This window comes from Mixophyes fleayi, chromosome 2 (genome assembly GCF_038048845.1).
Source record: "Mixophyes fleayi isolate aMixFle1 chromosome 2, aMixFle1.hap1, whole genome shotgun sequence".
Classification (NCBI taxonomy): Eukaryota; Metazoa; Chordata; class Amphibia; order Anura; family Limnodynastidae; genus Mixophyes; species Mixophyes fleayi.
In genome coordinates this window covers 364,645,597-364,662,090 of record NC_134403.1, presented here as the reverse complement: position 1 = coordinate 364,662,090, position 16,494 = coordinate 364,645,597, and the positions used below count along the sequence as shown (strand labels likewise).

General features: G+C 41.3%; 1 protein-coding gene across 1 annotated transcript in view; it reads right to left on the bottom strand.

The window, feature by feature from the left end:
• Positions 1–12,856, bottom strand: part of LOC142139586 (uncharacterized) — a 77,685-nt gene extending 64,829 nt beyond the window's left edge. Inside the window, exons 1-2 of the mRNA XM_075197315.1 lie at positions 12,737–12,856; positions 8,300–8,635 (exon numbers count right to left, since the gene is read on the bottom strand). Coding sequence (XP_075053416.1) covers positions 8,300–8,635; positions 12,737–12,827 — 427 coding nt within the window. The 5' untranslated portion in view covers positions 12,828–12,856. The remainder of the gene's footprint in view (positions 1–8,299; positions 8,636–12,736) is intronic.
• Positions 12,857–16,494: the final 3,638 nt, after the last annotated feature.

Here is a 16,494-nt window from a genome sequence, read left to right as displayed (position 1 = left end):
ATGAGATACCTGGCAGCAAAAAGAAGTTGCAAAAGCAGAGTTTATCACCGCACCAAGTATGTCACTAACCTGATAATATCTTATTATTCTGGACCGATTCAATTCCGCCGAGAATAACGCACGTTAGCAGTTTTACCCTTAATATGGTAATTTCAACTGTGGATTTTTACTCGCGGCTCCCTGAGCTGCGAGATGAAATCCAGGTTAAAATTACCGTATTAACAGTAATACTGTTAACGCCGCGCTATTCGCGCAAAATTGAATCGGCCCCGGGGGGTATTCAATTGTTAGCGTTAACGGGAAAAAATGAGCGCTCAAAAAATATTACCGTTTATACGGTAATATTGCGTGAGAAAAGCGTTAATACGGTAGTTTACCCGCGGAATTTCAGCTCGCCACTCCCTGAGCTGAAATTGAGCGAGTAATTACCGTATTAACGCTAAGATTTTTTGAGCGCTCGTTTTTCCTCGTTAACGCTAACAATTGAATACCCCCCTTAGTGTGATAATTGTCCACCTCTATTACTAGTATTAGAAGGACAAGAGTTCACCTTATAAAGTCTAATATGTTTTTTGTTCACAGGTTAATTAACCAATGATCTCAGAATGAAGCTTATTTCAGAGGGTCAGTTGAACACAGACTTTCCCAGATAATGGAAAAGGACCAACTTGGAGACTGTGATGGAACCAGATTCAACTAGTGATCATAGTGAAGCTTTAATCCCATTTCTGGGGGTAAATGTATCAAACTGAGAGTTTTCCGACGGCTTTGAAAAATGGAGATGTTGCCTATAGCAACCAATCAGATTCTAACTGTCATTTTGTAGAATGTACTAAATAAATGATAGCTAGAATCTGGTTGGTTTTTCAAACCCGCCGGAAAACTCTCAGCTTTATACATTTACCCCCTGGTGTCTGATAATCTACATCATTTGTAGATTATGCTGTGTGCGTTTAGGACTGAGTTAATTGGTCTGAGCTCTCTTCTGAATTATAGTGCCAGAGAAGCGTAGTCCTGATACTATTGGAGGTTGTGGCCTTCAAAGGAGACTGGAGCTCTATTGTGCAATTTGAAGTATTTCCTCCTTAGATTGAAAGATCTCAAGGTGGATTAGGACATCTCAAGGTGTTATGTTTAATACTACGTCTGGGCAAGAACAAGTACAGTCCCAGGCGAGCTTTATGTCCTAAAGTCTCTGAGCAAACTATATCATTTTTATTGAGCTTGGTACAATAAATTCAATGCAATGTTATAAACAATGGTCAGTCAGTGAACAGCAATTATTTAAAAGTCAGCATTTTTAGCCAACAACTGTTTCATGCTGCTAGACACTTTGTTAGGCAAACCCGTTGCAACATTGAAGTGTGCGTTTCTACACTACACCAATATGGCTCCACCAGTGATTCTAGCCTATGTCGATATGGCTTTTTTTAAACTTCAGACTTTTGCTGCAGCTATGTTTTCCCCCTACCTTCCAATATTCACCTGATATCCTTCCTTCTCATCTTCAAATGATTATTGAAGCTATTTGTAATGTATATATATATAAATTAAATATATGTATATAAACATATTCAAAGCTGATGTGATCGCGTGCAATCAGTGAGTTCTGATTTCAGTGCTCATTAGGAAAACGTGTATATTATAAGAAATACTACACCCCTATTGTATTATTACACATATTATAAGTCATCTCGGCAGAGCTGGATTAAGGCTCTGGGGGGCCCGGGGCACTTTAGGCAGGGGGGCCCCTAAAGTGTACTATGGCTATAATTTTAGACAAATACACAGACAATACTGTGTGCACTAGTGGTAGGTGCAGGCAGCTCCCCCTTTATGAGTAGAGCAGTGTGAAGTGGGACATACCTCCCAACTGTACCTGTAGTCGGGACAATGTCCTGACTTAGTAGGTCAGTCCCCGAATTCAGGCCTACCCCACCAGAATCAGGACAGTTGGCAGAATGTCCTGCTCTCTCCTACCTGTTCTTTCCGCTTTAAATACTTGTTGCTGCTGCTTGGGTCCTAAGCTCAGTTGTGCTTGTCTGGATCCTGGAATGTTGGTTCCCTGTTTAGAAATAGAATAGGTACATGACATATAGAAATATCAGCAATGAGTGAACACAGTAGTCCTCCCTGCCTCTATGCAGTCCGACATTAAATCAAAACAATTCATGTTTTATTATTAGTGCCCCTTTCCTGTAACCAGCCCGACTGTAAAATAATTTTATTCATCTTTAATAAAAAGATACATAGCCCCCAAACATTAAATTTAATAGTAATCACATTTATTAAATAAACCAATTTCCTACCATACATTAAATAACTTGTATTCACTTTTAAGAAATAGCAATCCTTTTTCCAAAACTCTGCCACACATTTAATTAGTAGCGCCCAAACCACCCCAACATTAAATTAATCATCCCAACCTACATTGATAAATCTGCACCAACCCCACTATTAAATTAAATTGCCTCACCATCACCCCACAAACAAAATAATACCCATTAATTAGCCACTACCTACCTCACACAGTACATTGCCACAAGCCCCTTGTGCCCTCACACACACTACATTGCCACAAGCCCCTTGTGCCCTCACACACACTACATTGCCACAAGCCCCTTGTGCCCTCACACACACTACATTGCCACAAGCCCCCTGCTGCCCTCACACGTTATACTGCCACAAGCCCCCTGCTGCCCTCACACACATTATACTGCCACAAGCCCCCTGCTGCCCTCATCAGCATCATTTATTTATATAGCGCCAACATATTCCGTAGCGCTTTACAATTGGGGACAAACATAGTAAACTAATAAACAAACTGGGTAAAACAGACAAAGAGGTGAGAAGGCCCTGCTCGCAAGCTTACAATCTATTGGACAATGGGAGTTTGACACATGAGGTTAAGTCTACATTTGCAGTCGGCCCAGCCAGACTGCAAAGGTAAAAGTGACTGTTGCTTAAAATTACTTCTCTTACATTTGCAAAGGGCGATTTATATCCCAAGAAGTATTGAATTATACTGGCAATCAAACATAGTGGCGAACTGGCTGTTCAAAACTCAATATACAAGCAGGGCAGCATTGTAATAACATATATATGTTTTATGTTAGAACATAAAATAAATGCTTGCCTAAGGTCACAGAATAAATCAATAATGACCTTTACAACATCATAAAATGCACCCACACTATGGCATTACATTAGGGGTATCCTCCTACCAGGCCCGGCGCTTCCATTAGGCAAGGTTAGGCACTTGCCTAGGGCGCCGGGCTCTGGAGGGCGCCACAGAATACTAAATGACTTTAAAACTGTGCGGCGACCGCTGACCATACCTGTCACGGCCGCCGCACAGCATTCAGATGCACGGGGAGGGGGGAAGAGGCTATTTTGTCACCATCGCCGCCTCTCTGCTCCGTCTCCTCCCCTCCACTTACTAGTGTCAGTGAGTGCGGGGGGGGGGGGGCGCCGATTTTTGCAGGGGGGGGCGCCACTTTTTTAAAAATGCCTAGGGCGCCGTGGACCCTAGCACCGGCCCTGCCTCCTACATTATGTAGCACCATGCATTAAAACATGCCCTGCCATATTGTGGTCAAATTAAACATATTTAATTCAGCCCCAAGATCAAGTTACACATTATGAGCCCGGCTCTGCAATGCTCTGCCATTTATATTAATATTGAGCTCAGGGCTGATTTGGGGTCTACATGTTCTGCAATATTAGGTGCATTGCTCTATATTGCTGTATTTATTGAAGTGTGAGCAGCATGCCTCTCCACTGTTCCAATTTAAGCAGGACAATTTTGATTTGAAGAGCATGTTTGCCACAACTCACGCCATCTATGGTGAGTGGGTGCCATGGGGACATGCCAGCTATTTGTGGACATTGAAAGGGGCAAGTTAGAGGGAAGTGTGAAGGGCTTTATAATTAATGAATGGCCAGGTTTTGGTAGTGTGTGAGTGTAAATTGAGGGTGTGCTTTACGTAAATCATATTGGAGTTTGTTTTGGACCGATTTTCCATTTATAAATGTTGGGAGATATTCATTGGTGAATTGAAATGCCAAGCACAATGGAAGACAGACAGACAGACACACACACAGACACTTACATTGCTCACTGCTGCATCACTCCAAGCTGCTCAGACAGGTAGTGAAATGAGCACTTCCTGTCTGAGGCCAATCAGCAACAGATAACACATAAATATTAGGCGCTAGGTATCGATCTTAGAAATGTAGACCAGCAGCGTCACTAATAGGTTCTGGACCTATAAAAACAGAATATACCAAAAAAGGAAAAAATAGGAGCGCTAGGCATACATTTAAATAATAGTGTTTTATTAACCATTAATAACATAGACAGTAATTATGGCCATAGAGATGAATAAATATATACAGTATACAAGACTATCTCATCTAAGTAGTCTAATAAAATTCAAAGAGTAAAAGGTTAACACCATAGCGGATTGTCAATATATGTGAGTATGGAAATAATGCTCATTAAGGACCTAGATATATATAGTCAATACTGATGGATCCAGAGTTATAGAAACGTAGAATCGGCTCAGTGTAAAGAGATTCCAGCCTGTGGAATTTAATCTCAAAGTCCCTTATATAGGATATGTTCAAATATCCCAAATAACTAATAGGAAAAGGTTCCTCTCCCTCTCAACTGATTCTTGGGCACAGCTGCGTGTGCATATTCAGGAGATCGTGGTTCTCACTAAGCATGAATGCGAGTCCCGTATAGTTAGAAGAAGAAATTCACCTGACGTTCTTTCGGTCCTATCATTCCGGCGCATACAGCGCTTATAGAGCTTTCCACCACTTTAGCTGACAAATAGCAGTAAATGACAATCCGTACTTGTGGTGTGGAGTCCCCGGGGTCTCAATGGCCAAAACTCATATAATCAGCAACTTGACGCGTTTCTCAGCGTGAAAACGAAAGTTGATAAAAACATGTCAGACAGCAACTGACAGCAGATGAAGTAAGGATAGCGGCGGTACAGATTTCTCCACATTCCTCCTTCCGTTATCTCCATCTCAAATTGGAATAGTGATGAAATAATCATTATTTTTGTATATTTTTCATATAATTTTTAACATTTTATTTTTATTCAGGGCTTCCCGTTCCAAAGACTTTATGCATGAGCCAAAAAGCCGGATCACGCACGTAGTGTTTGTGAATATCTTCCAAAGAAAAAAATGTTAAGACTACATTAAACAGTACGTAAAAAGAAAACATGTAGAGGCAATTATAAGAAACCATTTATCATCCGTGATGTGTAGCTGTGTGCTAAACAATGGCCGTACACACTCCTTACTGAAATAGCTGATTGATATGAATTTTGATAGCTAGTATGTTATGTATGTTATCAACAGAGGATTCACAAGAAACAAAATTAGTTCTTTACTATATATAAAATAAAAAACAGACTAAGTGAAGGTGAAGGTGTTGCCCCTAGCAACCAATCAGATTCTATCACTTTATAGAATGTACTAGATACAGGATAGTTAGAATCTGATCGGAGCAACAAATCCTTTTTAGAAGGTTTGATAAATCTCCCTCATTTAACAACTGTTAAAGCATTCCATTTCATTCTTAGACACATATTTAGACAAACCACTCAAGGAACTAAGTTAAAACATTGAACAATAACTTACTGGACTCTGTCATGTTCCCAGGTCCAGCTTCCGTCATACTTGCAGCTGGAATCAAAACAGAACAAATCAGTGATACCAAAAAGGGATAAAAATTACACTTTTGATCTGCGCTTGTGTCCACAAGTTAAAGTAATTGAGATTTCCATAATGACGCAATGAGATACCTGGCAGCAAACAGAAGTTGCAAAAGCAGAGTTTATCACCGCACCAAGTATGTCACTAACCTGATAATATCTTATTATTCTGGAACGATTCAATTCCGCCGAGAATAACGCACGTTAGCAGTTTTACCCTTAATATGGTAATTTCAACTGTGGATTTTTACTCTCGGCTCCCTGAGCTGCGAGATGAAATCCAGGTTAAAATTACCGTATTAACAGTAATACTGTTAACGCCGCGCTATTCGCGCAAAATTGAATCGGCCCCGGGGGGTATTCAATTGTTAGTGTTAACGGGAAAAAACGAGCGCTCAAAAAATATTACCGTTTATACGGTAATATTGCGCGAGAAAAGCGTTAATACGGTAGTTTACTCGCGGAATTTGAGCGGCGAGCTGAAATTGAGCGAGTAATTACCGTATTAACGCTAAGATTTTTTGAGCGCTCGTTTTTCCCCGTTAACGCTAACAATTGAATACCCCCCTTAGTGTGATAATTGTCCACCTCTATTACTAGTATTAGAAGGACAAGAGTTCACCTTATAAAGTCTAATATGTTTTTTGTTCACAGGTTAATTAACCAATGATCTCAGAATGAAGCTTATTTCAGAGGGTCAGTTGAACACAGACTTTCCCAGATAATGGAAAAGGACCAACTTGGAGACTGTGATGGAACCAGATTCAACTAGTGATCATAGTGAAGCTTTAATCCCATTTCTGGGGGTAAATGTATCAAGCTGAGAGTTTTCCGACGGCTTTGAAAAATGGAGATGTTGCCTATAGCAACCAATCAGATTCTAACTGGCATTTTGTAGAATGTACTAAATAAATGATAGCTAGAATCTGGTTGGTTTTTCAAACCCGTCGAAAAACTCTCAGCTTGATACATTTACCCCCTGGTGTCTGATAATCTACACCATTTGTAGATTATGCTGTGTGCTCTTAGGACTGAGTTAATTGGTCTGAGCTCTCTTCTGAATTATAGTGCCAGAGAAGCGTAGCCCTGATACTATTGGAGGTTGTGGCCTTCAAAGGAGACTGGAGCTCTATTGTGCAATTTGAAGTATTTCCTCCTTAGATTGAAAGAACTCAAGGTGGATTAGGACATCTCATGGTGTTATGTTTAATACTACGTCTGGGCAAGAACAAGTCCAGTCCCAGGCGAGCTTTATGTCCTAAAGTCTCTGAGCACACTATATCATTTTTATTGAGCTTGGTACAAAAAATTCAATGCAATGTTATAAACAATGGTCAGTCAGCGAACAGCAATTATTTAAAAGTCAGCATTTTTAGCCAACAACTGTTTCATGCTGCTAGACACTTTGTTAGGTAAACCCGTTGCAACATTGAAGTGTGCGCTTCTACCCTACACCAATATGGCTCCACCAGCGATTCTAGCCTATGCCGATATGGCTTTTTTTACACTTCAGACCTTTGCTGCAGCTATGTTTTCACACCACCTTCCAATAATCGGATGATATCCCCCCTTCTCACCTTCAAATGACTATTGAAGCTATTTGTAATGTAATAGCTGCATATGATCCCTGCTTTACCCCTTGATCATTGTGGTCCACATTGAAATATGGATAAATTGTCACCAACTGTATATATATATATATATATATATATATATATATATATATATATTCAAAGCTGATGTGATCGCTTGCAATCAGTGATTTCTGATTTCAGTGCTCATTAGGAGAACGTGTATATTATAAGAAATACTACACCCCTACTGTATTATTACACATATTATAAGTCATCTCAGATTTCAGCAATCTGTATATAAACTCAGACTACAGTTTTAGAGCTAGATTTACTAAACTGTGGGTTTGAAAAAGTGGGGATGTTGCCTATAGCAACCAATCAGATTCTAGCTATCATTTTGTAGAAGGTACTAAATAAATGAAAGCTAGAATCTGATTGGTTGCTATAGGCAACATCCCCACTTTTTCAAACCCGCAGCTTAGTAAATCTAGCCCATAGGCTTTTATATGGTCACAGAACTCCCAATGACTTCTAATATTCACATAAATGACAGTAGGGGGTGCATTATCCCTGTATAGTGACTATGTATATATATATATGTATGTCAGTCATTTTATAATTGGTAAAACAATAACAGTTACCTACTTATACAATTTAGACACTATAAGTAGAATACAAGTCATGTGACCCATAGTAAGCAATCAGACACCAGCTTGCATTAGTCTGTCTGCTAAAAGCTGATCTCTGATTGGTTGCTATGGATTTCAATTTGCACATCACTGCTCTTTGAACCGCATTTTCATAGAAGTATTTAATGAAATAGTTAGGACTGAAGTGTGAATAAAACATATATTTTAATAGATTATCACAAAAGGCTACTATATGAAAGGCAGTGCTGCATGACTGACAGCTGTCAGAACAGATGATAGAGCTGTGTGTTTACAAAACAATTAATTGTGTTTTAGTTCTGAACAATATTAGACTCACCAGAAATAGTAATTTCTATAAGACCGCTCATTAATTGTACCTCCCCATAGGTTGCTGAACATCCATAGAATCCTGAGTCATTTATTTGCACTGAGCCAAACTTTAGAAAATAAACAGCGTAATTTCCCCTCTGTTCTTCCCACCCGGAGGAGATCCCGTCTCCAGGGATCACATGTACACATAAGTAGTTTTTATCTATTTTGCACCAAGTCACATTTGGTAATTCCTGGGAACAGCTGCGCACTGGACATATTATGGTGAGAGATTCTCCTTCTGATTTACTAAACTGTGAGTTTCTTGGGATGTTTATAACAGGTGCACAAGATGAACTGTGTCCTATAGGGAGGACCAAAAACATTATTAGTACTGTAGATGCTGAAACCAAAACAACACTTTGTGAGACAAAATAAATGAAGTACTTCAAAATATGTTCCTAAGTGGCAAAATAATCAATATATTTACATTATTATATATGAATTATGGATGTGACTTGTACAGTTCACACTCAAGTTGATTTGGAACGATAAAAAAACAATTGTCGTAGTCTAAAGTAAAACAATTGTCACAGTTAATAGGGATTATTTACATTTCCGACATAAATAAAGTCCCCAAAATCTTAAAAGACAAATCCAGGCCATTGCAGGCAGTCTTTATCCCCACACATCGCTCTCTTTTTAGTTCCAGCAGCAATATGCCAATTATTTGTTTCTATTCTCAATAATTGTGATAATCCAGATGCATCAGTAGTTTGAATTCTTGGAAAATCAGCAAATGTTTGCATGAGCAGAACATACAGACGCCACACAGATAAGGCCCTGGGTGGGAATTGAACTCATAATCCCAGTGGCTCAGTGAGTCTAAGGAGTAATGTGTTTGGGTGTGATGTGTTTAAGGTTTCTTATAGTAAGTGGGTTTCTATCACAAAGTGTTAGGAAATGCGGAGTTACACAATACAACAGCTAACCATCGTTCTGTCTTTCATCCCCACTTATGTACATCAAGTGCTACTATTCTCATCCTCTATGTCACACAAGTGGCTAATTGGCCATCACCAGAAATCAATTGTGCTGTGGATTTATTCAGAATAAAACCGTCCGTTCCTTGAAGATCTCATTACTAGTGGTGCATGGTGAGGCAAAGAATTCACCATCACAAATGCTCAGGATAAAGTTGTGGAAAAACACAAGTTAGGAGAAGGATACAAAAAGATTTCAAAGATTTTTACTCTCCCTCTGAGTACCGTTCAAAGCCTTAAGAAGTGGAAAGCTTATGTCACCTCCAACACCTGCCTAGACCGGGCGGTCCCTCCAAACTGGATGACAGAGCCAGGACTTATAAGTCTTTATGGCTGAGATTGGTCGGTCTGTGCATGTGACAACTATCCCACAAGCTATACACAAAGCTGCCCCGTGTGGCAGGATGGTAAGAAAGAACCCTCTTCTGAAACAGTGCCACACTCAATCTCGTTTGCACTATGAAAAAAAAAACACTTGGAAGATTCTGATGCCATGTGGCAAAAGGTTGTATGGTAAGATGAGACCAAGTTAGAACTTCATGGACTGAACTCCAAGTGTTTGGCGAAAAACCAAACACAACACACCACCCGAAACACACCATACCTACTGTGAAGAATGGTGGTGGCAGTATTATGTTGTGGGGGGGTTTATCTTCAGCAGGGACTGGGCGATTGGTCAGGATTAAAGGAAAGATGGATGCTGCCAAGTACACCCAAATTCTTTTGGAAAACTGATCCCTTTTCCAACCCTGTTACTCTAGTTTTTCTTGTTTTATTAATATTCAGAACTGTTGCCTTTTTTCATTGGTTGAATATTGCAAGGCAAAATGTATAAATAAAGCTGGAAAAAAGTTTGATTTAATTTGCTTCAATTTCCATGGTGTAATGTGACAAATGGTCGTGATTTTGACAGGGTATGATGTTTTTCTATAGGCACTGTATATATACCTTTAAAGACACCATTTATTAGGCAAGCACATCTGAACATAAGCAGGAATAAAGGTTTGGTGAACTACACAAAACTTTGTTAGACATTCTTTTGCAAATGTGTTTATAAAGGGATAGTACTTAATAGCAATCTGTGAGTTACTGTAATTTTTGGCCACCGTAATCCCACCCAATACCTGTGGCACATATGTTAATCTCCCCTGGTGCTGGAAGATTGTATCACCAGATTTTCGCATGTTTGTGAAACTACCAGTTTCTATACTTGCAAAATTCGACTTTCCTCGTCAGAGTGAGCTTGCTTGGCACCATACATAATTAGAGATGTTCACTGACCCCCGTGTTTTGGTTTTGGTTTTGGATCTGAATTAACTTCGTGTTTTGGTTTTGGCGAAACCATCTTTGTGTGTTTTGGTTTTGGATCCCTATTTTTTTCTAAAATCCCTATATTTTGGCTCTTTTTTTTGTTCCTACATTATTATTAACCTCAATAACATTAATTTCCAATCATTTACAATCAATTGACAAGAACAGTGCTACCCCTCTTCTTTCTGTATGAGCAATGTCACTGGAGACTGGAGAGTGACAAGAACACTGCTACTCCTCCTGTTTCTATGTGAGCAAAGGCACTGAGCAATGGCACTGGAGACTGGAGTGTGACAAGAACACTGCTACCCCTGTTTTTGTGTGAGCAATGGCGCTGGATCTCCTGGGGAGGGAGGTACTTTTAAGTAATCCAAAACCCGCGAGATCCGACAACGCAACAATGACGTTTTGCCTTGATTCAGATCTGAGGAAGTACCGAGCCGGCCCGCGAGCCTACTCAGATCCTCTAAGTTTGGGTGGTTTCAGTTTTCAGAAAACAGAGCCTGAGCATATCTATACATGATTATTAACCTCTATATGAAACATACACAGAATTCCTTTCAAATTGTGTTATTTAGTAGTGTATATGCTATTATGATAATGTTGTCCCAAAAAGGTGAAAAGTGTTGTGGGGAAACAAGGTATTAATCACCTAAACCTGTCTGCACCTCGTTTCTCACAAACTGCGGACTATAAAAACATATAATTTTTCTAGCCCTCTGGTTCCCCATATTTGTCAGTCATATTTAAGCTTGTATATATTCTATTTTGAAAGTAGTATTATGTATTGTTATCTTGCAGACTAGTCCATTGTTTCAGCCGAAGCAAAAGGATTATTATCCACCAGTCCTGTATGAATGTACATCACACCAGGGGGTCTCTTGTCTTTGTTTAGCCGTGGGTTTGTGTGTGCTAGCATAGGGAGAAGGCCCACAGACAGAGCTCTATGTGTAATTACAGAGGACTGTATTTAATTGTAAATGTGTCTCGATTGTGATTTCTCCTGTTTAAACAAACTCTGCTGTATAGCCACAGAAAATACCTGTCCCTAATTAAATCAGGAGTGACTCATCTGCTATCCCCTTCTCTGTATGTTAACCTGTAAAAAGGCAAAAACACAGAAAAGGACCAATCAGGTAGGTCCTGAAATTGCTGATGAGGTTATTTTTGGGCTTAAAAGAAAGCCCCAGAGGACAGCAAATTGGCATTCACTACCAAGTGATAGCTGAAGTCAGGCTGGCGTTGAGATCGAGACCTCTGCCACTGACAGGAAAGGGACAATCGGTCCCTGGAGTACTGCCGTGCCCTGATCTACCTCTACAGGTCTTGGGGAGCTGTGTGTCTGCCGAAAGCAGAGTGACAGTGACTGAAGGCCGCTACATTTGCTGGTAGCCTTAAAGGAGACTGTGGGAGAAGCTTGGATTGATAGACAGCAGTCCCTGAAAGTGACAAGGATACTGGGGAGGTGTCTTCATTGTACCCTGTATGTTGTCTGTACCAGAATTTAGTGTTTCAAGTTATTATATAAATATGTTTATTGCTGTTTGGTGCTATCATTTTCTTAAATAAACTTTATTTCAGATATTTGCCTGGGTGATTTTGAACCTTGGGTAGGTACCGGGTAGGCCAGCTGTGCAGCGCAGAGAGTTACGTTAAACCCAGTATCCTCACACGTGTCATTAACTCAAAAGGGTACAAAGTATGAGCTGAAATGGGCAATCAAGTGGTTGATATAAGTGTGGTCAATTTGCATAAAAGTGTTCTGCAAACCTACATGTCCTGGCAGAAAGCGAGGTGTCCATTCCAAATCATTTACACAAAGAATTAAACCTTACCTTAAAATGCTACTGTTATAACATTAATAACAGACAATGACCTATATTTAAAAGCATCATGTTATATGATGATCTATGATAAGTCACATTGTTAGGCCAATAGTTACTAATAAAGGAAAATATATTTAGAAAAAAAAAACAAAGTTGGTTCATTAAGTTATCCTCTGCTCCTTGGTATATTTCTAAAGGCAAAATGGGAAGATGTTTTTGTAGCGTCTGGAGAAACAAAGATTATAAGAAGAGACAGTCTAAGGTTAGTTTAACCATTGTACTTACCGTTCACATGGCTGATAACAAAGGTCAGAGGTAATAGAGCAAGGATCAGAAAAGGTTTTGTCCGCATATCTAGAATATCAGTATCCATCATTTCATCTCAATCTTCCATCAAAAGCATCCGACTGTACAGGCTTCTGGGGCCGTGAAACTATAGAGAAACCTTTTATGTTGAAGTTCACTACAGGAAAGATGACCTGTACTTACTCTCATATGTCTATATATGTATTGCTTACAATGTACTTCTGCTTTCAATGAACGAGGTTGATTGTGTCAAAACTTCACGCAAATTAAGTTTTGCAGTGGGGTACAGGTCTGCCAACACACTTTCAAGTTCCATTTTTGTTTTGCCCTTTGCATTGGATTTATAAATTAGTGGAATTTACAGTCTATGGGGGGATTCCATTAGGAGCACAGTGCCAGTTGTTATGGTAAGGAATCTCCGCTCATTTTACTGCGCTTCTCTGTGGAGCACGAGGAATAAATTAGCAGAGATTTGTTGGGACAACAACTGTCAATTAATTTTGCTGTGTGGTGAGGTTGGGGATAGGACTGAGAACACGTTAAGATTAATTTCCACCATCGAAATGTGCCAAATTGTGTAGCTAAATCCGAAAAAGGTGAGTAGTTTTTTAACAGTTTTGAAGTTTTCCCGTACCCATTCATCAGCCGCGGAATTAGAGGAGGTCCAGCAGCTACCGGTAGACCCCACTAACACCCCCCTCCCCTCGAGGCTCCCGCTTGACCTCTTCTTCATGAGTGGTCTGGGCTTCTTGATTATATCTTTTATTCTTCATTATTGTTCTTATTCTATCCATTCTTCTCTTCTCTCTTATCCCTGTTCTCACATCTCAGTGTATTAGAAGTAGGTGTAAGCAATTCCCCAGAAGCACCTGTTAATCAGTAAGGGGTTAAAACCCAATGCATACATTTTAGGATAAGGGTGTCAGAGCAACTTACTAGGTAAGTGTAATTTGTGATTTGTTTTTAATGTCTGCCGTGGTTCAGCAGGAACACAACCGTAGAAAATTATAATCTGACAAGTAGAGTAAATTTCGTGCAGTGAAGTACAAGTGTCAGACTTACCACAGGCTGCTTCCCTGTCCTGGAGACCTCACTATAGAGAAGTAGAACATGTGTATAGATATTGTTCTGTTTGTAACACTGTATCTCCTGGTTGTTTTCACATGTGATTACATATTACACAGAAATAGTGCACAGAAATAAGTATATGTATAAATATTTTCATTTGTAGTAATTATTTATTTTGACTTTTAAACATGCTAAAGTTAAAATCACAGAGTAAAGAGGGAAACACCCGTTCACTGTCCTTCTTAATCCATAATCACCTATTCCCCCCGACCACCCTCCCAGTTCTGCATAATTTTCTCCAAGAGTAGTCTGGGTCTTGCTGACGTGAATCTGTGTGAACTGCATCACCATGTTCCAGCCGCAATCTGCACTGTGTCACCGTGGTCCGGCCCCCCTCTGCACGCATCACCATGGTCCCGCCCCCCTCTGCACTGTGTCACCATGGTCCTGCCCCCCTCTGCACTGCGTCACCATGTTCCAGCCCCCTCTGCACTGCGTCACCATGTTCCAGCCCCCTCTGCACTGCGTCACCATGGTCCCGCCCCCCTCTGCACGGCATCACCATGTTCCAGTCGCCCTTCTGCACTTCGTCACCACGGTCCTGCCCCCCTCTGCACTGCGTCAGCATGGTCCAGCCCCCTCTGCACTGCGTCACCATGGTCCCGCCCCCCTCTGCGCCGCATCACCATGTTCCAGCCGCCCTTCTGCACTTCGTCACCACAGTCCTGCCCCCCTCTGCACTGCGTCACCATGGTCCAGCCCCCCTCTGCACTGCGTCACCATGGTCCCGCCCCCTCTGCACCGCATCACCATGGTTTCGCCCCCCTCTGCACCGTATCACCATGGTCCCGTCCCCCTCTGCACCGCATCACCATGGTCCCACCTCCCCCTGCACCGTATCACCATGGTCCCGTCCCTCTCTGCACACATCACCATGGTCCCACCTCCCCCTGCACCGTGTCATCATGGTCCCATCCCCCTCTGCACCGCATCACCATGGTCCCACCTCCCCCTGCACCGTGTCATCATGGTCCCACCTCCCCCTGCACCGCATCACCATGGTCCCGCCCCCTCTGCACTGCGTCACCATGGTCCCGTCCCCCTCTGCACCGCATCACCATGGTCCCGCCCCCCTCTGCACTGCGTCACCATGGTCCAGCCCCCTCTGCACCGCATCATCATGGTCCCACCCCCCTCTGCACAGTAACAATGACAGGATGACGCAAACATTCCATGCGCACTTGTCACTTGGGCTTCTACTCCGGGGTCTCCTTGAAGGAAGTCCATAAAGTACACACAAGTGTGGATCAATATAAAAGATTCAATTCTGGCCAAAAATATTGGCACCCTTGCACTTTTTTCATATAACTCACAGTTTCCAGTAAACATAAGTAGAAATTAACGACAGTATTTGGTCTCCACAATTCCTTCTGTTAATATACAGAACCTTCATTTTTGATTCTGAATGTAATACTGTATATTCTTTTAAATCAGAAGATGAAAAGAAATGGCATTGACAAAATTATGGACACCCTAGATGTATTATTTGGTAGCACAGCCTTTGGCCAAAATAACTGAAATCAAAATATTCTACAGCCATGGATTAGCTTCCTGCACCTCTCTGCTGGCGTTTGGGCCGCTCTTCTTGTGCCAACTGCTCCAGTTCACCCAACTACTGTTTTCAGATCTCTCCACAGGTGGTCTATGGGATCTCATTTCTGACCACTTCAGAACAGTCCAGCGTCTTGTCTTAAACCCTTGCTGTGTGTTTGGCCTCATCATCCCCCTGGAAGACCTGTGACCTTTGATGGAGAACCAACTTTCTGACACTGGGTTAAACATTGTGCTCCAAAATGGCCCAGTAATGTCCCAGATGTCATGATGTCATGCACACATTCAAGACACCCAGTGCCAGAGGCAGCACAGTCTCCCCAAACATCACTGTGCCTATTACATGTCTGACAGGGAAGTTGTGCTTTTATGTGAAACCTTCATTTTGCTTTTAGTAAACATGGGGATGATGTGCTTGACCAAAAAGCTCCAAATTGGTCTCATCTGTGTCATAACTATAAGGAATTGGACTCTTAAATAATCAGCCTGAATTGGCGTTACCTGGTGCGAAAGCACCAGGAAATAATAGGCGAAAGTCTTCTCCAGGAACCCCCACATGGAAGTATGGACTTTGCTGCTAGCACCACACAGCCCACGGTCCTCCAAATGGGTATCAGGCATGGCTGGCAGGTCAGGGAGTACCAAGGTGAAGGAACTGCCACGAGAGACAGGAATCTGCATGGGAACGCCCTCGGCGCCCCCTTACTGTACATTGCCCATGTTCGTCCACCACTTCCCACCCCCGTCCCACCCTTTAAGCCATAGGCATGTAAGTGTCATTTGCTACGGAAATGAATTGCATGTAATAGTGTTCAGTGGCTCAATCCTACTCTGGCGCATGCGCAGAACAATTTGACACAAGATACAGCACGGAAATGGACTTATGTTCACATATGAATCAGGCCCTCAGTGTCCTATGCTAATCACAGTGTGGAGATAGATAGATAGATAGATAGATAGATAGATAGATAGATAGATAGATAGATAGATAGTTAGATAGATAGATAGATAGATAGATAGATAGATAGATAGATAGATAGATAGATTGATTTAAATCA